The sequence below is a fragment of the Sceloporus occidentalis genome, unplaced genomic scaffold, assembly GCF_023333645.1.
Source record: "Sceloporus occidentalis isolate IW3139 unplaced genomic scaffold, rSceOcc1.0.p SCAF_10, whole genome shotgun sequence".
NCBI classification, from domain to species: Eukaryota; Metazoa; Chordata; class Lepidosauria; order Squamata; family Phrynosomatidae; genus Sceloporus; species Sceloporus occidentalis.
In genome coordinates this window covers 23,003,955-23,028,354 of record NW_028316990.1, presented here as the reverse complement: position 1 = coordinate 23,028,354, position 24,400 = coordinate 23,003,955, and the positions used below count along the sequence as shown (strand labels likewise).

Below are 24,400 nucleotides of genomic sequence, written 5' to 3'. Positions count from 1 at the left end.
TTTATAAAAAAAATACCTTTATTATTATTATTATTATCATCATCATCTTCCACATCACAGAAGCAATCTGTTCTGTGCAAACAGGAACAACAGCAACCCAAGATCCTCCCACCCCGCAAAAAGGTCCCAAACAGCAACGTAACATTAAGAGGTTATGTCCAACAAAAAGACATCAGCCAACAAATGGAAATCTGATCAAGACAGGAGGAGTGACAGCTGTCAATCACCACCTCACACCAGTGGCATAGAATCCACAATGATGGAGAGTGTGTCCTCTTTCTTCACATGGACTTTAAGAGCCTTCATTTTTGGGGAGAATGGACACTGGGCACCAAAGTAAAAAGACCGGGTGAAACTGGAGGTGAGCAAGCTGGGGGCTTCAATGTTCAATGTGTGTAATGGAAGAGTTATTTGCCTAGACATTTGGGCGTGTAGAGAGCATGGTTGACCCCCTTTTATGTCCAGGTTTAGCACCTTCCCAAAGGGTCATCATTGTGGGAAACGGTGACCACAAACAGACACAGAGAAGAATCCGATGCTGCTCATGGAAACAGGTAAAGTGTGTTTGAAAAGAAGGAAGAGGAAGGTGCATTGCGTAGTTCTCCCGCCCCCATGGCCACCATCCCCTGGTTCACCTCCAGTCCTAGAATTTCTCCAATAATTCCCAAAAGAACAGGTGAGGTGGCCCCACAGATCCCCAACCTCAAAATGGGGGAGAATTAAGCCCTGTGCCAGTCCTGGTTCATGGTGCTTGAATTCCCAGCAGAGGGACAACCAGCAGAAACTGGGAAAAGTATTAACAGATCCATTGTGGCAATGCCCAAAAACAAATTATGCCCCACCAACCTCTGTCGTGAATAGGGTCGGGGTGAGTGGGCTTTGAGCACCCTACGTCTGGTCCACAAACCTCCCCAAAGGTTCAAGGAATAACAACAAAGGAGGGAGTCATGGCACCTGTCTCTGGACCACCATCTTGTGACAAGAGGTGGCCCCTCTAGAGAGTCTTGGGCCGGGCATTGAGCCGGATGGTTTCCTTGAAGTCCCGGACAAACTCCCGCAACCGATCCATGTGCGGGTTGACGTTCTCCTCCATCCATTCCTCCACCGTGTCGGGAAAGTAGATGGCTTCCATGTGCGAGCGCAGGGTTTGGATGAGGCTCTCCCAGTCCTCATGGACTCTGAAACGGGGGAAAGAGAGAGATTCAGTTCAGAGCCCAAAGATCAGATGCTTGGCATGCATGCCCCAGATCCATGGGTGCTCCTACCATTTGGGCATGTAGGGTACAGCCCTCCTTATCCCCAACATTTTCGTCCCAGCAATGCATAGCTGGGAAGTCATTGGGAGTTTTCCAAGACTATTTGCAGTTCGGGACTGATCCCACACAAAATTTGCATGGTGGCAATTTTGCAAAGAACTCAGCCTTTTCTGTGCAGAAAATGCCACTCCTGCACAGAAATCCTAGTTTCCCTGCAAACCAAAACACTCATTCCTGTACAGAAAATGCTATTCTGCATGCAAAAATACCACAGGCCAAATTTATCCCCCCCCAACGACAGCATTTTCTGTGCAGGAATCAGCATTTTACAGTGGGTCTTTAGTATCCGCTGGGATTTGGTCTGTGGATGTTCAAGTCCCATTATATACAGTGGTGTAGTAAAATAAATAAATAATAATAAACAAAACTTTTATTTATATACTGCCTTTCCTTCCAATCAAAGTGGTTAAAACTCTATGATCCAAGTCATAGTACAATATATCAAACAAGCCATACAATTCCAAAATTACCATCAAAATTTTTAAAAACATATATCACAACAGTCGGGCATTGGATAAAAACTTCATCCATTATGAACCAAATTCTACAAATCGGGAGGGTATGCTTTGCGGAAGAGATAAGTAATAAAATGGCAATCCTTATGTTAAACGGAAAAACCAAGGTTGGCTTTTTGCAATTCATATATTTTCTGACCATTTTCAAACCGTGGGTTGCTGAATCCATGGATAAAAACAACCATGGATACGGAGGGCAGACTGTTGTTTTCTGCACAGAAAGGGCTCTTTTCTCTGCAAAATTACCACATGCAAATTTTGCGCGGGATAAATCCTGAGCGGTGAATAGTCTTGGACAGCGGCCCAGCTTTCAAATATTCTCTTGCCTCAGGAAGAAAATTGCTGAAAGTACTCATTGTCTCCCTGTGAGAACAAAATTAGCCAAGAATGACACCCTTAGGCAAGAGCATGGATTGCAAGACAATCCCTGTCCAAAGCTGTATCTTTCTCATTATTGCAGACTGGGTTTTTTGCAAGGAGGGAGGGAAAACTTTACCCCTCACAACCTTTAGTAGCAAAAGACAGACTTACTTCAGTACTTTGCTCCCGAAGCTCTCCAAGTTACGGGGGTTTCCAAACTGGTGCTTCCGGTGGTATGGGCTGAACCAGCCCTTGATGGTGCTGCCAGGTCAGGAAGAGAAAGACACAACACACAAGGTACACACACCGAGCTCATCAAACGGAGGAGAGAAAAAAGCAAAGATTGGATTATCGGGTCAAAAGAGGAGATTTCCTCTCCGTTGCAGCCCAAACTCCCCCAATTGCATCAGGAACTGGGAAGCCTCTAAACTAAAAATGCCTGTTTTAAAAAACCCAAATGGGAGCTGGGAGTTCATTGAAAGGACCGATTTTGTTCCATATATATATTGAAGAGCTTCAAAAGTGAATTAAAGACTATACTGTTCAGGGAAGCGTTCCCAGGCTTTACGTGATTGTTATATAATGTTATTTTAATTTGTTGTCTGCCTTATTTTATTGAATGTTAACATGGACTAATATGTATTATATTTAATTATTTTGTAGGCAGGTTTATTTTATCTGTTTTAATAATAATAATAATAATAATAATAATAATAATAAATTTTATTTGTATATTGTTTTTCCATAGATCAAAACAGTTTACAAACTATTAAAACTATTACACATAAAAATAGATAAAATCCAGTAATACAATTATACAGAACACAATCATTCACAGGGTAAGGAAGAGAATCGATGGCATCAAGAACACTCAACTTCATTCCTCGGGGGGGAAGGCTTGACAAAAGAGGAAGGTTTTAAGCCTCTTTTTAAATGTTTCTAGGGGGGTCGTGAGACGGAGCTCCTCGGGAAGACTATTCCAGATCCGCGGGGCCGCCACTGAAAAGGCCATCTGGGATGTGGAAACATATTTGGAAGATGGAGTTTCCAACAGATTCTTCCCGGATGTTCTGAGTGTGCAGGGCGGATTATATGGGGAGATGCGGTCTCAAGTAACTCAGGCCCAAGCCACGTAGGGCTTTATAGGTAATAACCAACACCTTGTATTGTGCTCGGAAGCCAGTGAAGATTTTTCAGAATAGGTGTTATATGGTCAAACCTGGATGCACCAGTGACCAATCTGGCTGCCATGTTTTGTACTAACTGAAGCTTCCGGGTTTGGTACAAGGGTAGCCCCATGTAGAGCGCATAACAGAAATCTAAGCAAGAGGTTACCAGAGCATGTACCACAGTTTCAAGGTCCCTTTGGCCCAGGTAGGGTCGCAGCGATAGTATGTACAGCGCTGTGTAAATTTACAGCACTATATAAATAAAGCTTAATAATAATAATAAGAGGGAGGAATACACACACACACACACACACACACACACGAATACAGCCATAGTCCAGTCTTTCTGATTTGTCTCCTCTTCTCCAGGAGAAGAGGACTGGGTCTGGATCTACATTGCAGAATTAATGCAATTTGACTCCACTTTCACTGCCATGGCTCAATGCTATGGAATTCTGGGAACTGTAGATTTGTGAGATATTTAGCATTCTCTGTCAGAGAGCTCTAGTGCCACAACCAACTATAATTCCCAGAATTTCATAGCATTGAACCATGGCAGTTCAAGTGGCATCAACCTGGATTATTTCCAACTCAAGGGCCGTTAACAACAACATTTGCAGCAGCCAGGGATTTGCTTCCTCAAGAGCGGGTGAGGACCTAATTTAGGGTAAGAGATGGACCCCCTGGTTCTGTTTTGACCCGTACAAATGACCCCAGGGCAAAAGGGTTTCTCCTCATGGCACTGACCTCTCCTCTTCCAGGACTTTGACCACTGAGTCCCGCAGCTGGCCGTTGACTTGCTCAACCATTCGGTAGATATCTGAGCCAGGAAAGGCCCCATTGCCCTCACTAAATAAGAGAAGGAGGCACAAAAACAGAGTTAGCAAGGCTGACAAGAAGGGTACATCCTTCCCCAACCCATTAGAGATGGCCAAAATTCCTCTTTTTTCCCCAGACCTGCTCTGAAGACTGTCTTGTTTTGGAATGCTTTGTATAGCAGATTGTTTTGTTGGAAAAACAACTTGAAGGTACACAACAACAACCACAACCCCAAATTCCTCAAAATGGGTCAAAACTGTTGCAAAACACAGAGGGTTTTGCCATCATAAACCCCTTGACATACCCCAAAACATTAAACCCCACCCAAAATAGCCAAAAATCAAAGCAGAGGTTATACGACAACACTTCTGGTTGCATCAAATGCACTGGCAGAGCATGCAGGAGGGAGATTTGGGGCAAAAAGTAGCCGTTGTCCCCCTCCATAGATGCACATCTCCTAATGAAGTACAAAAAGGGCACCCCAAAACTGCACTGTCGAGCCAGGTTGACCAGCAGATCTCCATTTGGGAAAAACACATACGAACGCACCATGTGCCTGTCTCCAGGTTCATGTTCTGGAAGCCGAGAATGGCCAAAACCTTCTTCTTGGTTGCGTCGGTGAATCCCCCTATGGAAAGAGAAGGGGACAAAGGGGATGATGGGTTGGTCAGTGTAAATTTGCCCAGCAATCGATTTTTACAGACTGGGCCAGTGGTTTCTGAACAGCCATTTTGCAAATATATATATATATACAGTCAGCCTTCCTTATCCACGGATCTTTTTATCTACAAATTCAAGCATCCACAGCTTGAAAATATTCCAAAAATAGTATAAATTCCAAATAGCAAACCTAGATTTTCCATTTTATATAAGGGACACCATTTTGCTGTGCCATTGTATTTAATGGGACTTGAGCATCCACAAATTTTATTATCCATGAGGGATCCTGGAACCAAACCCCAGCATAAAACAAGTCACCAATCTCCTGTGACTTACGTGGGCCAAGAGGATAGCATAGATTTATTTATTTATTTGTTTGTTTATTATTGTTCAAAATATTTTATATCGAGCTACACACACAACAATCAGGGGAAGCATGGAGGATGTGCCAAAAGAAAGAACCCCACACAATTAAAAACCATTTTAAGAATAATTTAAACAGACTTAAAAGCACGTTCAGCAATTTGACAACGCTGATCCGTTGTTACACTATTATCACACAATTTCACGTTAAGAAGAGATACCTGTCAATGTGAAATTGCGCAACACATAATGGCCTAACAACAGATTAGCAATGGATGAATGATGACACGATGCAAAAAGGAGAGGAATCCCAGGCTGCAATTCTACTTCAATTCCATCGCTTGCTTGTCATACAGTAACCTCTGCAATTTCACATTGAAAGGTATCTCTTTGTCAATGCAAAATAGCACGATTATAAGGGTATAACAATGAATCAGCAATGGAAGAGTGATGATGTGAAAAGGAGAGGAATCCCAGGTTGCAATTCCACCTCAGTTCCATCCCTTGCACTTTGTGCGGTAATCTCCAGAATCAGGCATCTGCAAACCGTACTCTCCAGCCCCACGCTTTTCCATTCCCCATTCCCTGCCCCCCTTTTCCTGGTGTCCTCCCCACCCATCGCCCAGCCGGGTCCCCTCACCATTCACCAAGGTCTGCAGACACACAGCCAAGGATGGGATCCCCACGGGAAGGAGCTCACACAGCGCTGAGTAGTGATCATATCTGCAGAGCGAAAGAGAGAATGGGGGGAAAGGGAAGGAGGAAGGATAAGGGAATGGAAGAAATCGGCATTTGCTTTTGGGATTTGGAAGGACAGGCCCATCTGGAAACCCATCCAGACCCATCTTCCTTCCCTGAAAAGGTGGCCCTTCACTTTTGTCCCTCTGTGAAGTTCACACAATCACCTCTGAGCACATCTGCACCATGGAGATAGTGATACAAGACCCTTTTCACTGTTACCCTGCTGCCCTGTGAAAATGCCCCTTGAACTTGCCTTTGCCACCCAGTGATGGCGATACCCTGGAACCGGACGGAGGGGGCAGTGGTGGCCATGGACTGGATGACCTTAAGCCACCTCAGGTGGTTCTGGAGGTGGCCATTCAAGGGTGGCCAAGCCTGGGCCGGGCCGGTGGTGCCCTTGAAGGAGCTGGCGAACCAGATGGTTTTGAAGCCGCACTCGGCATACTTGGCAATGTATTTTCCTAAAAGGAGGCGAGATTGGAGAAGATGGAGGTGACCAAACATGGCAGCCTTGCCCACTTGCAGGGGACTGAGTTTTAGGAGGCTTTTACATTATTATCACCATTATCATTACCGTTACCATTTATTTATATAGCACCATCCATGTACATGGCGCTTTAAAAACACTTACAACAAAACATTTATAACAACGAAACATTTATAATTATTCCAATGTAAAATATTAAAATGCAATATTAAAATACAGTCACAAAACACTCAAGCAGACATAATGCAAAATAAAACAAAACAGTCAATACAGAGAAGGGAGCTACAATACAAATACTACACCATTATAGCATTTTAATTCCACTTTAAATGCCATGCCTGCATCCTATGGGATCCTGGGATTTGGAGATTAGAAAGGCACTAGAACTCTCTGGCTAAAATACTTCTTGAAGTTGCAAATCCCAAGATTTCACAGGATGCAACTATAGTTAAAGAGCAATGGAAGTGTTATAGTTGCATAGTGTGGAAAGGCCCATCATCCCCATGAAAGGCCTGGTATCGTATGAGATTCAGAAGAGGCCCTGGCAGGATGGTGCATTTTGCTTTTGCAAGGGCACAAGGATGGCATTTGGTGTTGCATGCTTTGCTTTTTGAGCAGCATTTTATTTTCTTTCTGAGCCATCCTGAAAAACATTTCAGCAGATGGCAGTATATCATCATCGTCACCATAATGACCATTATCATCATTAATTTTATTTATACCTCACCTTCCCCCTACAACCCCCAAAATGGGAGTCAAGGTGGCTTATAAATTAAAATAATCACAACATGCACATTCTGGAAAGAAACCAAAACAGAAGAATTAAAATAACAACAATAACCCCAAACCTATTTGTTGTGTGTCAAAATCTGGGGCGTAGAACCACAACATGGGGGAGGCTTGTTTGGCGATACCAGAGTCTGAAATGAAATGGCATTCTCAAGTGAGAAGATGTAATAAATAAACACAAATACAAATAATAAATAGAAGATGCAGATGATTCTCTTGCAACTCACCTTGGATGGCGGCCTCGCTGACCTTCCGCAGCATGTCATCCCAGAGAAGGGCCTGGAACCCTCCCGGCTGACCGGCAACAAAGCTGACCACCTCTCGGATGTGGCTCAGGTACATCTTGCCCAGGTCTCCAGCGTTGCGGCTCATCCAGTTCTTGGAATCCATCCCTTCTCCTAAGTGGAAGACCTGCGGAGGAAAGCAAGGCAGATGCCGGAGGAAATCCTTCAGCAAAAGCACACAGGAATGCAAACTTGTGTATGCATGAGCACATGAGGGATGGGAAGACTATTCAAAAATATTTGCAAAATGGTATAAAACACACACACACACACACAAGTTTTTTGAGTGTTGAAAAACGCTGAGAAGAGTCCTGGTCTGATGAAAGTCTGGGGCGTAGAACCACAATTCAGGACTCATTGTATGCCAAATTAACACAGTCGTTTTACATAGAAAACAGCATTTATTTTTTCTGTGCAGAAGGTAATCCATTTGGCCCTCCATATCCACTGCCTTTTTTTTATCCATGGATTCAACCATCTGCAGCTTGAAAATAATTAAAAAATATATATAAATTCCAAAAAGCAAGCCTTGATTCTGCCATTTTATATATGGGACACCATTTTGTTCTGCCGTTGTATTTAATGGGACTTGAGCATCCACAGATTTTGGTATCCATAGGGCCATACCCCAGTGGATACCAAGAGCCCTCTGTATCATTATGCAGAAATATTATTTGCTGTACTTAATTATAAAATACGTATATATTATTCCCTGTGCAGAAAATGCTGTTTCTGTGCAACCATGTGCAAAACTTTGTGCAACACAAGTCCCAAATTGCACATAGAAGCAGTGTGGGTTTTGACGTGAGGAGGAAATACCCCATTGTCTCACAGACCAGAACAAAATAGGCAGAGACCTGCAACCGCAATTCCACACATGTTGCACTACAGCTCCCCATCACCCCCAGCCAGGGCAACTATAGTATCGTGACACATTGAAAGGCCACTGATTGTGCCCCATATGTTTGTAGACGTGGTGCCCGTTGCTGTTGTGGGGCCCCTCCGTCCCATACCTCGTCCGCCCCGATGTGCACCCAGTGAGATCTCCGGTGCTTGTTGAGGACCTGGGTGAGGACTGCCTTCACGACGGCCAGGGTCTCCGGGACGTGGGGGTTGAAGCTGTTGGGGAAGCGTTCCACCTCCCGCAAATGCCGGTATTTGTCGTGCTTCAGGATGAACTGCGGAGAAGGAGAGGTAGGAGAGGTGAGCCAGGGATGGAGAAATGGGGGACTCTACAACCCAGCGTGGGTAAGAGGCAAAACAATAAGAGGCTGATGACTTCTTGTGTGTGTCTGCTCCTGGGTTTTGGTCTCAACTTTAAAGGAGCTAGCCAAGGAGTCCTGGGGACGTAGTGGTTAAGTCCCAATACTGCAGTCACAAGGTTGTGAGTTCGATCTCTGCTGGGCTCCAAGGTTGACTCAGCCTCCCATCCTTTCGTTGGTTGGTAAAATGAGTACCCAGCTTCTTGGGGGCAATTGGCTTACAGATTGTAAACCACTTACACAGTTCAAAGATAATGTAAATGCTATTGCTAAATGCTATTGATTTCTATCCCCCCCCCCCCCCAAATAGCTCTGGTGCGTTGGACGGCTCCTTTTTAAAAGTTCAGACTAAAATCCCTAGCAGATCTGCCATCATAGACCTCACACAAAGGGGCTACCACAGCTCAACTTTTCCATCCTTGCATGCAAGGTTGCCTAAAGTTACTAGTCCACATTTTAGAAAGAAAATTTATTTGCCTGCTCCTCTGCAACTGCTTGTTAAGTATATTACCCACATTGCTACAAATTCTTCCACATTTGCATCAACACTGAATTAACTTCGCTTTCTTGTGCAAATTTGTATCTATCTGCCCTCCCTCTGCTGAAAATGTGCAGCTATGCGAATCCATGCAAAATGGACAAACAGCCACACATTTGATATTGCCTATCCTCACAGATAACTGCAGATGCTCCCGTAAAATCTGCAAATCCTTTTCCAGTGTTTATGGAGTACCCCTCCAAAAATAAATAAACCAAAAGCTCAGATTCCTCCGAATTGCATGTGCCTGGATCGCAGTGTATTCGATTGGAGAAAAGCCCTTCATCTTAGGGAGTCATTTTGTGGCTGTTGAGCACAATAAAAAGTTTAAAATAAGCCAATAATTTTGTTTTTGTTGGATTCTTTCCTCCCTGCTCTTCTGCAGATAGATAAGCAAGTGGCCCTTGCCATCCTTTCCACCTGCCTTCACTCTGCAAAAGCAGCCAGAAATTTAACAGGTCAAGCTTCTTGCATCTTATACTTTTAAACTAATAAAAAAGCCAAAGGCCTGGAGGGCATTGCTCTGAGGCTGGCACTTGCCTCACCCCTATTGCTCACTCAAGGCCAGGGAATCCAGTTTCTCTTTAGCAAATAAATCCGAACGAGGCTTAAAAGATTGTTTGCTCAACGCCCAGCATCCTTGGGGCAGGAACCGGAACAACCGGCTCCGATGCCAAAAGCCCCACGGGTGCACCCTCTTTGCTCGTGGGTGGGATTTGCTACCTCTTTCCCATGCCCAAAGAAAGGTCATGCACCATGCAAGCACTGGCCTGTCGAGTGACCTCCAGGAAATAAATACCAGGGACATAGCGGGTGGCTGAGACGATGAGACCTCTACATAGAATCATAGGGTTGGAAGAGAACACAAGGGCCATCCAGTCCAACCCCCTTCTACCATTCAGGAAATCCAAATCAAAGCATCCCCATTGACAGATGGATATCCAGCCTCTGCTTAAAAACGTCCAAGGAAACAGATTCCACTATACTCCAAGGGAGTTTGTTCCCCTGTCAAACAGCCCTTACTCTCAGGATGTTCCTCCTAATGTTGAGCTGGAATCTCTTTTCCTGCAGCTTGCCTCCATTGCTCTGGATTCTAGTCTCTGGAGCAGCAGAAAACAAGCTTGCTCCCTCCTCAACAGGGCTATCATATCACCTCTTAACCTTCTCTTCTCCAGGCTAAACATCCTCAGATCCCTTAGTCCTTTCTCATAGGGCTTCATGGTTTCCAGACCCTTCACCATTTTAGTCCCCCTCCTTTGGACACATGGCTCCAGTTTCTCAATGTCCTTTTTGAATTGTGGAGCCCAGAACTGGACACAATATTCCAGATGGCGCCTGACCAAAGCAGAATAGAGTGGCACTATTACTTCCCTTGATCTAGACACTATACTTTTATTGATGCAGTCTTAAATCGCATTGGCTTTGTTAGCTGCCGCATCGCACTATTGACTCACGTTCAACTTGTGGTCCACTAGAACTCCTAGATCCCTTTCACACATATTACTCTTGTTCAGCCACGTGTCCCCCATAATCCTATATCTGTGCATTTCATTTTTCCTCCCTAAGTGCAGTACCTTACATTTCTCTGTGTTGAAATTCATTTTGTTAGCTTTGGCCCAGCTTTCTAGTCTATTCAGGTCATTTTGAATCTTGATCCTGTCCTCTGGAGTATTAGCTATTCCTCCTAATTTGGTGTCATCTGCAAATTTGATAAGTATGCTCCCCATTCTGTCATCCAGGTCATTGATAAAGATGTTAAATAGCCCTGGGCCCAGGACAGAGCCCCACTGGACACACCTCTGGTCATTTCTCTCCAGGATGAAAAGGAGCCATTGTTGAGCACCCTTTGGCTTCGGTCAGTCAACCAATTACAAATCCATGTTAACAGTTGCCTTGTCTAGCCCACATTTTACAAGCTTGTTTGCAAGAATGTCATGGGAAGCCTTATCAAAGGCCTTACTGAAATCAACATCTACTGTATCCACAGCATTCCCTTCATCTACCAAGCTGGTAATTTTATCAAAAACATACAAAGGAATTTGTCACACTGGGGCTAATTTCGGCATTAAAAAGAGATTGAAGCACATTTAAAGCATCATGCAAACAAAGCTAAAATGGTGATTCATTGCACAAATGATTATCACACTCAACTGTGCAAATAAAATGATATTGGAAATGCACTGTCGCTGAAATCCCGAAAAGCAAAAAACTGCACGTTAATGTGTCTTTGGCGGGATACAGACCACCCAAAAAGGGCGGTCTGCCACCGCCGCCTTTTCTGCCAGCAGGAAGCCACAGCGGATAAACCGCGTGGTTTCTTGCTGGCAAAAAAGGACCCGCAGAAAGCGGGTTCTTTCTCCGTTGTGCTTGCGACGCCCGAGCGCGCAAATGGCACATTCATGACATCACAAGTGCGCCACAACGTGCGGACGCTAAGCGTCTGTCGCATCAAAACGGTGGCACCCATGTGTACAGGGCGACGCCATTTTGACGTACAGAGCACGTACTAGGGTTAGGGACCATCTGAATGGTGCGCACTCCCTAACCCTAGTACTGCCGCTGCCAATGCTAGGAAATTCTGGGAATTGTAGTTTGTTGTGGCATCAGAGCTCTCTGACAGAGAAGGCTAGATGTCTCACAAAACTACAGTCCCCCAGATTCCCCAGCATTGAGCCTGGACAGTTAAAGTGGTCTCAAACTGGATTATTACTGCAGTGTGTTTTTAGACTTTAGTCTCAAAGGTGCTACAAGGTCCTTTGCAGACTAACATGGCTAGGTCTCAAAGGTACTACAAGATTCTGTTGTGTACTAAATTCGGGGAATTGTATACAGTTAGTCTCAAAGGTACTACAAGATTCTTTTGCATACTTAATTCAGGATATTGTGTTCCCTCCCCTGAAGTTTTTGTGATGCAGTGGTTTGAAAGCTGGACTATATCTCTGGAGACCAGGATTTGAATCCCGCCTGGCCATGGAAACCCATTGCATGACTTTGCACAAGTCACACTCTCTCAGTCTCAGAGAAAGGCAAGGGCAAACCTCCTCTGAAGACACTTGCCAACAAAACCCTATGATAGGGTCACCATAAGTTGGAAACGACTTGAAGGCACACAACAACAACAACAATCTTTACAAACAGATATGCATGTCTTTTTGAGCAAGAGTCAGATTATGGAGTATTCCGGATATCCAGATAAGGGATGTTGAACTCGTTGCATAAACTCAAAGAAAAGGAAGAAAATGACAACCCTGCTATCTATCGAGGACATCGGTTTTACACAAGGTCAATAAAAGAGAAGCAAGGTGTTCTAGGCTTTCCTGCCCACCCTTTTATTGCCTTTGCAGCCAGAGGGAGGCGGTCAGTTTGGGCTCAGTTGCCATTGCTGCCCACACCTTTGCCAGCCAAAGTACTTGCCTTGCGGCAACTGGGTTAGCCTCCCTGTTTCCAAGCGCAGTACAAGGGATCCCATTCCCCCCAAAGTTGGCAAATGCACAAAACAGGGTTTTCTCCATAGCCTTAGTTATAGAAATCCCTCCCATCCTTTTTGAGTTTCCAGTACAGGTTGAGCCTCCCTTTTACAAAATGCTTGGGGTCAGAAGTATTTGGGATTTTATTTTTGGGTTTTGCAACATTTTGATAGTCATAATGAGATACCTTGGAAATGGGACCCAAGCCTAAGCACAGAATTCATTTATGTTTCCTATACATCTTATAATCACAGCCTGAGAGTAATTTTGTGCATAACATCTGTAATGATCTTGTGCATGAAACAAAGTTTGTGCACACTGAACCAAGCTAAAAAGCAAAAGTGTCACTCTCTTAGCCAGCCACACGGACAATTCTGGAGTATATTGGAGTATTTCGGAATAAGGGAGACTCAACCTGTACGCAGCTAAGATTGTGTTGATTTGCCTGGCTTTTGGTCCTCAAAACCAGAAGGGTTTAAATTGTATGTGGCTTTTTAAAATTTAATTAAAATTTAATTATTTATTTATATACCTTTTAAAAGAACGTTTTTACCCATTTTTAAATGTGTTTAATCTCGTCATCTCTGATGTTTTTAATGCTTTTGTCTGATATACACTGTCTCAGAGGCCCTGGCAGGCTGAGAAATTATAAAGAAATGCTTAAAATAAATGAACGAGTTGTTCTTTCGGCCGGCCGTATCTTTGCAATCAAAAAATGTGGGCAGCTGTTGGCAAATTTCATACAAACGTCCCGTCGTCTTGTTTGATCGGCAGCCAATTCGCCAGATGCAAACTCGGTCCCATCCAAAGGTCGACAGATCTGCCCTAAGATAGCACTTTTGCATCCCTTTGCAACTTGTTCGGGGTCTCGCATGATAAACTCAGAGTTTAGAAAAGTGACTTTTTGGTGCTACAATCCATTGTGGGAACAAGTAACTTTTCCAAACAGCTGCCATGCACCCTCACCCACCCATTTCCTAATGCATTTAGCAAGAGTTTTATGCAAATCATGTTTTTCTAAAAAAAAAAGGAAAGGTCTCCATTAATAAAAGAAATCCTGGATTTATTTCTCCGTGGCTTCTCTTACTATAACACCACCCTTGCATGATCAAAAAGCCACAGAAAATGGATGTGATATGCGAAAAGGCAAAAGGAAAGGTGCATTTATAACTGCAAAAAAAGTCTCCCCTTCTGGTTAACTTTCCCTGCAATCCAGAACTCCAGAGGAATCACACAATTGTCAAGTTGTGTTGTAAACCAGCAGGCTCATCTAATATCTCTTTTTCTTGACCTGAAAACCATGCAAAGCCAATTTTGCAGAGAGCAAGGTCTAATCTGCACTGCAGAATTAATGCAGTTCGACACCGCTTTAACAGCCACGGCTTCATGCTACGAAATGCTGAGATTTGCAGTTTGTTGTGGCACCAGCACTCAATGTGGCCTTTTTGGGGTTCAAATGTGGCTTGGGCTGGGCTCCTTCAGATGATCAAGCTCATCCTTTCCCTCCCACAACAACTTTATTTTGTGGTTTCTCAGCATGGTTTTGCATGCTGTGTTCTCCTTCTAAAAGGCTGCATTGTCTCTGAGGATTAGTTCCTGGCAGCCAAGAGCTTTAACCTAAAATAAACTGGTTATCTTTGGCTCCGCTTGCCCTGTTCCGGAACTGGGTCTAGTTCCAGACCTCTCCAAGAGTTCTTTTGCTGCTGGACGCTGGCATTGGCTTTATCTGTGGCCAGTGATGCAGCAGGTGGTCTGCAAGAGAGAAGCATCCCAGCCCTTTGGCTCTCCTTGCAGCAGCCAAACTGGGGCTCTGAACAGCTAATTCTACAATCCTCGGGAAGTGTGCAAACATGTTAACAACAGATTAAAATCCACTCCTCTCTTCCGTTCCCAGCCTTCATATCTTTTCCCAGCCTCGAAATACAAAGTGAATGCAAAAGGTTTCAGGCAAAGATACTTAATGCAAACTAACCCCTTCTATCTCACTCGATAGTGGCTAATGTTTGGCTGTGATGCCAGCAAGGACTCCGAAGCCCATTTGCCAGGTGGCAGGGACCCAAAGAAAAGACGGGAGAGCCAGCGTGGCACAAAGGTTTGAACGCTGAACTCTGGAGTCCAGGGTTCAAATCCCTGCTCAGTCATGGAAACCCACTGGGTGACCTTGGACAGTCACTCTCTCTCAGCCTCAGGGGAACACAATGGCAAACCTCCTCTTGCCAAGAAAACCCCATAACATTTAGCATTTAGCAATAGCATTTACATTTCTATACCACTTCATAATGAACTCAACACTCTCTAAGCAGTTTACAATCTGTTAAGTCAATTTCCCCCAAGAGGCTAGGTACTCATTTTACTGACCTACAAAAGGATACTGAGTCAACCTTGGAGCCCAGTGTTCAAACTCACCACCTTGTTGCTGTAATACTGGCATTTAAGTACTGAGCCATCAGGGCATGATAGGTTCACCATAAATCGGAAATGACTCAAAGGCACGCAACAACAATAACAAAGAGACCCAAATACCAGTGCCACCGTTGTGCTGTTGGCTGTGCCCACCATGGAAACCCATCACACCAATGTCGGATCATGGGTTTCAAGTGGGGAGGCCCTGAGAGTGAGACCGCAAATGCCATTGTCCCCACTCCGTTTCCTCCTTGTTGGAGAAGCAGGTGAAAAGAATTGCATGGTAGGATAGATTTGGTGGAGGCTTACCTCCACGTGTCCAAACGTTTGCACCAGTGGGATCACCTCCAGTTTGTTCCTCTCAGCCAACTCCAGGACTTTCCCGATGTCTTCTTCGCTGTCAGGAGACAAGGACAGACCCTAGGACTTGCTCAGGCCTTGGCATCAGCCATCACAAGGGTCTCCCAGTACAGTCAGGAAGAGGAACATGAACTGGGGCCTTGGACAACTTGTAATTACCAACACTGACCAAGGTTTTGACTATGGATTACCTTTATTGCAAGGACTGACTGTGGACTCATTGGAGTACAAGTTTTGGGTTTGTATGCGTACATACATGCACATTAATAGCAGCAGAGCAAGTGGCCTGGTCGCTGAAAGGGAGGAAAATGGATGGAATGCCAATCTTTTTGTCCCCATTCCCTTTCCAGGGGGGCTGCCTATTAGGCCCACCCTCCTGGCACATTTCTTTCCGTATCTGCTAGAGATTGCCTTACCTGTAAGCATAGGGCGATCTAAGGATTTCCAGTTCTCCCGTGAATGGAAACATGTCTTCGTACTCAATGAGGACCCCGTTGGCACCCAGCTTGGAGAAAAGTGGGAAGATCTGCAGAAAAGCAAAGTCAGAAGTTGAAACCCACAGGACCTAAGAAGAGCTGCTGGCGATGGATCCAACCCTGGAGAGGCAGCCAGGAAAGGCAATGGGAACCCCTATCCTTCCCACCCATAAGAAGCCAAAATCCCAAGTGAGTGGCAGTTCTCCTTCCTCCCCCCCCCAAAAAAAAACAGGTATCTCTAACCTCTTTGGGGGCCACACAGCCATGCCTTTCATTTCAGGTGAGAGGGAGTGGACTTCCAAGTCATTTACTTAAATTTATTTCCCCTTAATGCAACGCTCCTTTTGCAATTTAATGGCTTATTTTGAAAATTAATGGCATTTTATGAATACTATCGTCAGAAAAAGGCGGGATATAAATCCTTCATATAAATAAATAGTTTGCAATTTTAAGGCCAAAATAATAAGAATTAATTTTTACATGGGAAGTGAGTGTTGGACTAAGACTCTGGAGACCAGGGTTCGATTCCCAGCACAGCCATGCAAACCCACTGGGTGCTCTTAGGCAAGTTACACTCTCTCAGCTTCAGAGGATGGCAATGGTAAACCCCCTCTGAAGAAACTAGGTTTGCCTTTGGGTCGCCATAAGTCAGAAACGACTTGAAAGCACACAACATTACAGCTGAAGTTGTTGTTCCGCTTACTGACCAGAGCTCTCAGAGCAGGGATGCGTTTGGTGGTGATATAGCTGGTTTCGCCAGGTTTTACATCAGGGGTGAGAAATGTGTTTTTCTGTCTAAAGGCTGTTGCATTTCACCTCCCATCATCCCTCACCATTGCCTAGGCTGGCTAGAGGCTGCTGGGAGTTGCAGTCCATCAGCAACTGGGCAGTTGCACGATTCTCTTTGTTGCTCTGAGGCCCGTGTGCCAAATTTCTAAGCCATGATCACGGTGCAACTCACCTGCTCCAGGTAGGCTACTTTGGGGGCTGCCCCCTTGAGGTCCAGGTGAACCAGCCGCATGGGGGTTGAGCTGAGAGCCTGAAGCGGCTGCTTCCTTGTCTCTTGCCGGGCGCCCGCTGCCCCCTTGCTGTCCAAGAACTCAAAGGATGGGTCCCCGATCCTGGCAGATTGCTGGGGGTCTCCGGGGTCGCCCCAAAAGCTGCTCTTCCCACTGGACTCCTTGTGATGGTCCAGAGTGAAGCTGCGAGTGCAACAAAGAGGCAACAAGGATGAGGGAGGGCAGGCAAGGTTAGGGTTGCCATCATTCTCTTCCACAAAACTGGGGCAGGATTGGGCAGCTTATCACTCCCCCCCTCAAAAAAAAAACCCACACTACATTTTGACATTTAATAGAGTTTTATTGCATATTTCAGTTGTTGTCGTCACTGTTTATTTATATGTTGTCATCAATTTACATTCTGGGATTTGTAGTTTGTTGCTACAACTGTCCCAGTCAGCCAGGACATTTTTCAGATCCTTCAATCCAGGATTTTCCTGGTTTTCCAGGACAAATGATAGATAGTGGACAGCTGGTGCCCAAAATGGCAGCCAGCAACATGCTTTTTGGTGCCCAGAAGTGGACGCAGGATTATTCCAGGTGAGGTCTGGCCGAAGCAGAATAGAGTGAGACTACGACTTGGTTTTGCACCCTTATCCCCATTGCACCCACCTGTCCCGGAAGAAAAACTTGATGCCCGCCAAGACAACCGTGAGAAGCACCACCAGCCGCAGGATATTCAGCTTCTGGCTCCGATGGAGCGCCATCCCTGCCGAAAAAAGGACAACAACAAAAAAGGTGTGTGATATGGCCATCGGACCCAACACCCAGCCAGACCCTGATCCCAGGCACAACCCTGGATTTTTGTTATTTTAGGTGTACAATAAAAAAAACAAACCTCTGATCAGATAATAGAAAGATGTCTTTGCTAATTTTCTTTTCAAAGGAAGGAGAAATTGCAGCATTTTTTGTCTCGTGGCAAGAAAGCCAGAATCAAACAACCCGAGTTTTATTTATGGGATGAGGAACGCCAGCATCCTCCTTGCAATGACAGTTCTGTGTCATTTCCAGAGTCCCGGGTGCGAACAAGTGTCAACTTTCACACCTCCCAAATGCAGCCTGGAATATCTGGAGTGGCACAAACAGTTTCCGAGGAAGGCGCAAGCAAAGGGAAGGTGCCAACGCGGCATCCAGGGATATGTCTCCGTGGCATTTCCATGGCACCGTGCAACCAATTACTATTAGTGCATGCAGTAAGGTAGGTCTGGCGCATTTTAAACATGGGAGGACAGAGAGTAACCCTACCCAATCCCATGGGGTACTCTCTGTATCCCGTCCCATGGGGAGGTGCAATTTGAGCACTCATTTGTATCTATCCATAGCAAGAAGGCTTTCCAAAAACAACAATCCCAAACATCTCTTAAGAAGATGAGGAACTACAGAATAGGAAGGGTTCCTAAACTTTGATGGATGCCTGAGAGAGCAACACCTTTGCTTTCCGATAGTTCAGTGTGTGCAAACTTTGTTTCATGCAGACAAAACATAAATCAATTTCACATTTAGACTTGGGTCCCATTTCTAAGATATCTCATTATAAATAAACAAAAATTCCAAAATCTGAAATATTCCAAAATCGCAAACTGTCTACATGGGTGGCTGAGAGAGTGACCCTTTTGCTTTCTGATGGTTCCAGGTACACAAAGTTCATGTCTTGCAAAAAATTATTAAAAATGTTGGTTATAAAAGCAGCTTCAGGCTATGTGCATAAGGTGCATATGAAACATAAATGAATTTCATGTTTAGACTTGGGCCTCGTCACCAAGACATCTCAATATGCATACGCAAATATTCCAAAATCCAAAACACTTATGTCAACCCCAAGCATTTTGGATAAGGAAGACTCTACCTGAACTACAGATAAGGCCTTATTTTTGCATTATTTCTAGATGCATCCTAAATATATTGCAGAACTACAAACCTCAGAATCCCAAAGCATTGAGCCATGGCATTTAAAGTGATGTCAAAATGCATTATTTCTACAGAGCAGATATTTGCAATTATTACACAAATATTTGCAATTATCTGTAAAACCAGCTTTGCAAAAAGGAAGCCCCTGGATATGCAGCTTTTGGGAGATGGCCTCCTGAAGCAAACCCAGAAGACCAAAGAGCATATTAATGGCTTGCAGGGGAATGAAAGCAGTCAACCAGGCAAACAAGAGTTACGTATCTGGATTTCTTTGACTCAGCAGCTTCCAAATAACACCAACACTTTCCCTCAGTAGGACAGGCACAGAAGACAAATTAATTTTCTATTTGGTGTGTTCAGAATAAGTCATGATTTGCAAGCGAGGGGTCACCTCTTGCAAGGACTTTGCATCATACATACATACATACATATTCTGGATCCACAGATTTAAAACCTTAATACCAAAGAGTCTCATCCCAGAAGGTAATAATTAATACCATCATCCAACTAAGACTGTCAGCAACTTGGATTTAAAGTCACTTTTATTTTGGGCATCTGGAAAAGGCCAAAGCCGAAAGGTATTGCTAATGCTTTCATCTCACATCCAATAAAGGAGGTTATATTGCGGAGTGCATCCACACAACATCTTTAAAGCAATGTCATTCTGGTTTAACTGGTTCATATGGTTTAATAATGTCTCTCCCAAAAACACCTGCTCTCTTTGCTTGCATCCACACTGCAGAATTAATCCAGTTTGACACCACTTTAACTGTCGTGGCTCAATGCTATGGATTCCTGTCAAGGAGAGACAACTCCCTTCTTCATGATATTTACAAAAATATTGTTAGCAATATTTGCAAAACGCTGCTGGCACCATTGGCAGAATGTTGTTAATAACAATATTATATTCATTTCAATCCTGCCTTTTTCCCTGGATTGGGACACAACGGTTAAAAAAAAGCATGGTTAAAAATCCACAAAAGTCAAAAGTGAAAACAGAAATAAAGATACAAAAATGGAGGGGGAAAACATTGTTAAAAAATCCACAAAAGTCAAAAGTGAAAACAGAATTAAACAGTCAGGAAACAGGAAAAGCGCCGTTATCAACAATTTGCATTCCTTGTAACCTTTGCATATTATTTTTGACATCATTTTCAGAATATCGTTTTAACTATCTTTAAAAACATAGTTTTCACTCATGCCTGCTGCCGCTTTGGTTCCCATTCGGGAGAAAGTCGGTTTACCAATTAAATAAAAAAATAAATACACACATAAATCAATAAAAATATTTTGGCAAGGTTTGCAAAACACGGTTCGCAACATCCCCAGCTGTTTGCAGGATTGGTAAAAGCAGCTTGGCAAATCCCACTGACGTTATTTGCAAAGCACTCTGAGTCTATGCCTTTTCTGCAGACTGTGATTTGCAACATTTGCAAAAGCACCGTTGACAATATTTGCAGGGCTGCGGTTGTTGTCATATCTTTGCAAAACATTTTCCTGCAATGTTTACACACTCTTTGGTTGCCAATATTTGCAGTCCAAGGTTTGCTTTTCACCCCTCCAATGGTGATGAAGGCTTAATGAATAAAATTGATGCCAAGCAAAATGGGCACCAGACCGAGGGGCCAAGAGATGAGGCCCCAAATCCCAATGGACGTGGCAGCCCTTCTTCTCCTCTGTATGGAGCAATGTCTTTGGGGGCGAGATCCCAAAAATGGGGTGCAAGAGACCCGGGCAGGGATGGATGAACCATGAAAGTAAGCCCATGCTTAGGGCACCCTTTGCTGGATTTACCCTGGTGCAAAACTGCAAATGGTGCAGTGGAACCAGCTTCCACCAAAACAACAGGCTCCCACAAGAAATGAAAACATTGCATGCATGCATAAACTACATATATATGCAATTATAAAAGTAGTATAATCACAGAGGTTAATAATATGCATTCGTCTTGGGAATACAACAAAGTTAGAATCAGATAATCAATTTTATTGTAGGTTTTGGATCATTCTGAAAAGCTACATTTTATTTTACACTATATATATATATATATATATATATATATATATATTTGGGGGCACCGGCATCTTTTAAGTGCTTAGGGGGGCCTTTAAAGGTTTTCATCTGGCCCTGATCCCAGGTTTAGTCTAGACAGCTCTCTCCCTAAAGGACCAATCCAAGTACTGGGTTCTACAAGACTGGCACCTAAGCCATGCCAGTCCTGGGCTTTCCAAGACTGCCATTCAAGGCATGCCAGTCCTGGGTTATCCATGACTGGCACCCAAGGCATGCCAATCCTGGGCTCTGCATGATTGCCATCCAAACCTTGCTCTGCAGCAGGACTGGCACCAAAAGGCATCCATGTCCTGGGCTCTTCATGACCACCATCTACACTATGCCAGCCCTGGCTTTTGCAAGACTGGTATCCAGGTCTTGGGTTCTGCAGGACTGGCACCCCAAGGCATGCCAATCCAATCCAAGGCATGCCAATCCTGGACTCTGCATGCCAGTCCTTCCCTGCTGCAGCAAGAGGTCTCCCTTGCCTTTCCTTCCTTCCTTCCTTTCCCCCAGAAACCAAAGAAGACCCCCACCCACCTGGTTCTGCAAGACTGGCCTCCAAAGCTTAGCAGTCCTTGGCTCGGCAAGACTGCCATTCAAGGCATGCCAGTCCTGGGTTCATACCTGTGGTGGGTTCTCCAGGCCTGGCCTCCAAGGCATGCCAATCCTGGGTTTTCCAGGACTGCCACCCAAGTCTTGGGTTCTGCAGGACCAGCCTGCAAACCTTAGCAATCCTTGGTTACCCACAACTGCCCTGCAAGGTATGCCAGTCCTGGGCTCTGCGTGCCAGTCGTCCCCTTGCTGCAGCAAGAGGTCTCCCTTACCTTAGGAGCCAAAGAAGACCCCCGCCCAGCCACCCATCCGCCCACCTGACCCACCTGGTTCTGCAAGACTGCCATCCAAGGCATGTCAGTCCTGGGTTACCTGCAGGACTGGCCTGCAAGGGATGCCAATCCTGGGCCCTGAGTGCCAGTCACTCCCAGCCATAGCGAGAAGTCTCCCTTCCCTTCCCTAGGGACCAAAGAAGACCCCCCACCACCACCACCACCTGCTTGGCAGAGCCCCCCAGCTGCCCTCCTGGGCTGCAGTGCCAGGGCCCCTTCTCCTCCTGCTCCTCTTGGGGCTCACCTGTGCTGAGGGCTCCCTGGGCCCTTACCTGTCCTGCCCAGGTGAGCCCAGGAGAGGGAGAAGGGAAAGCAGCAGCAGCAGCAGCGAAGGCATCGCCCAGCCAGGCGCCTCCAGTCGCAGCAGCAGCAGCAGCAGCAAAGGGAAGAGGAGGAGCAGCAGCAGCCGCCGGAGGGGGGCCAGGCGTCGGCCAAGGTGCGGCTGCTGGGCTTCCCAGGCTCAGCCCCTGAACCTGGCCTTAGAGGGGGCCAGGGATGGGGCGCCCCCTGCAGGAGAGGGAGGCAGGTGCGCACAGGGCAGCTTTCAAGGAAGGCCCAGGCTCCCTCCCTCCAGATTCCTGGGCCTCAAGGCTTGGCATTTTGCAAGGCAGGGTTAATGCAAACCTGGCTCCATCATCAGACAAGCCGGGGATTTGTAGTCTGCAGAGGCACCAAGCAAGGGCTCAAAGGCCTTCTTCTCTTGTCTTTCATTGCAGTCGCTATGCCAGCCCTGGCTTTGTGCAAGACTGGTATCCAGGTCTTGGGTTCTGCAGGACTGGCACCTTGGCTTTTCCTTCGGCACCGGGGCAGAAACATTCTTTTTGCCTCGCCTGGACCAAAGCTGGCACCTAAAGGGCACGGCCACATTGGGCACCAAACACCGAATGTAAAAATAAGCCAACCCCAAAGTTAATGCCTTCTCTGCTAATAATAAATCCGGGTGCCCAGTCCACAAGTGTGCCAGCCAAAAATAAAATTCAAAGGGCCCAAGCCATACCCAGATAGATGATAATTCAGGATGCCCAGTCTCCAACTGTGTCTACCAAAAATTAATCCAGGATACCCTAACCATACCCAGATAGATAACAGTAACCCAGGGCACCCAGCCCACCATCCTGCCAGTGAAAAGATTACTCAGGGCACCTTTTTCCATCCAGAAATGAAAACCAGGTCTTCAAGCTTCTCCCTATTAAAGCTCAAGGAAGTACAAAGAAATAAACCCAGCCAGCAAAAGGACCCAACCGAACATGCCAGCCTTTGCCACGGGAACTAAAGCCTTTCGGGGAAAGCTGGAGGGAGAACCAGGCAAGCCAAGATTAAAGAAGGCTGGTGCCTGACCCACAACAACCCACCAGAAATGCCAAGGCGCCCATTGCCCAAGTCACAGCCATTCGACCAAAGCCAGCCAGACCTTCCCATCTCCTGCTGCCCCTGATATATGTAATTGTATTGATTCCTGTTCCTTTGTAGGGATGTTTTAACTCTGTACTGTGATGTTTTTAATCTTTTGTAAGCCGCCTTGATCATATTTATGGAAAGGTGGGGTATAAATAAAAATTATTATTATTATTATTATTATTATTATTAAAGCTTATTTTTGTGGGTGCCCAAATATAACCCAGGTTGCCCAGTCTGTTCCCATCGAGTGCCCAGTTCAATGCCCCAATTTTGCCTCCAAACGCCTTTGCCAACCCAGCCATTTTCCTCCTTTAAAGCAAAGCAAAATAAACACTGTATGATTTTATTCCTTTTATTCTGTCTTGTAAAGCTGCCCTTTAAAATACGAGGGTTCCCTATTCTGAATCCAAACGCAATTCTGGAGCTTATCTGGGCGGTTAATCCCCTAAAGTCAGAGGAAAAGGGAATTAACCGCCCAGATAAGCTCCAGAATTGCGTTCGGATTCAGGATATGGAGCCCTCGTGTTTTAAAGTCTGTATGTTTAACATATTCTGTTCTAACTCATTAATTGTTTTAACTTTTTAAATGGTTTAATTGTGTGTTGTTGTTTTTAAAGTTATATTTATACATTTTAATGCTGCATTGTTTTTAAGTCGTATTGTTTTAAACCTTTATTAATAAGGTTTGATGATGATGATGATGATGATAATAATGGGATAAAAACAGGATATAAGAAAATATAATAATAATAATAATAATAATAATAATAATAATAATAATAATAATAATAATATGCTATTTTAAAAGCATTTTGCTCCCCATTGAAGTGAGGAAGAGCATCCTTTCCCCTGGAAGCTGGACAGAGCTTGCCTGGCAGAAGGCACTGCGCATGCGCATCGCTGCTGCTTTTGTCCCTCCTCGCCAGCAGGTGGCGCTGCCGCCTCGCTGAGGCTGAGCTCATAGACCACAGAAGTAGGAAACATGTAGAGTGAAGTTTCCCCCAGGTATTTCGAGACCCGCTTCCCCTCCTTCTGCGCAGCAACAGAAGCGGGAAGTGGCTCTAGCAGCGCCTGGCGGGGTGGGGAGG

General features: G+C 45.0%; 1 protein-coding gene across 2 annotated transcripts; it reads right to left on the bottom strand.

The window, feature by feature from the left end:
- On the bottom strand, positions 1 to 22,276 carry LOC149306187 (hexosaminidase D-like). Of its 2 annotated transcripts, XM_089540228.1 has the most exons (14): positions 22,159 to 22,275; positions 17,680 to 17,776; positions 16,971 to 17,211; positions 15,950 to 16,059; positions 15,483 to 15,570; positions 8,517 to 8,681; positions 7,447 to 7,630; positions 7,279 to 7,350; positions 6,197 to 6,404; positions 5,843 to 5,925; positions 4,729 to 4,807; positions 4,108 to 4,209; positions 2,363 to 2,452; positions 1 to 1,178 (listed from the first exon to the last, which is right to left on the bottom strand). In XM_089540228.1, the coding sequence occupies exons 2-14, from the start codon at positions 17,772 to 17,774 to the stop codon at positions 995 to 997; spliced, it is 1,701 nt and encodes a 566-aa protein (XP_089396354.1). In that variant the 5' UTR covers positions 17,775 to 17,776; positions 22,159 to 22,275; the 3' UTR covers positions 1 to 994. The 2 variants fall into 2 exon arrangements, with proteins under 2 accessions (XP_089396354.1, XP_089396355.1); XM_089540229.1 differs by lacking the exons at positions 5,843 to 5,925; positions 6,197 to 6,404 and having other exon boundaries at positions 22,159 to 22,276.
- Between the last annotated feature and the right edge of the window lie 2,124 nt (positions 22,277 to 24,400).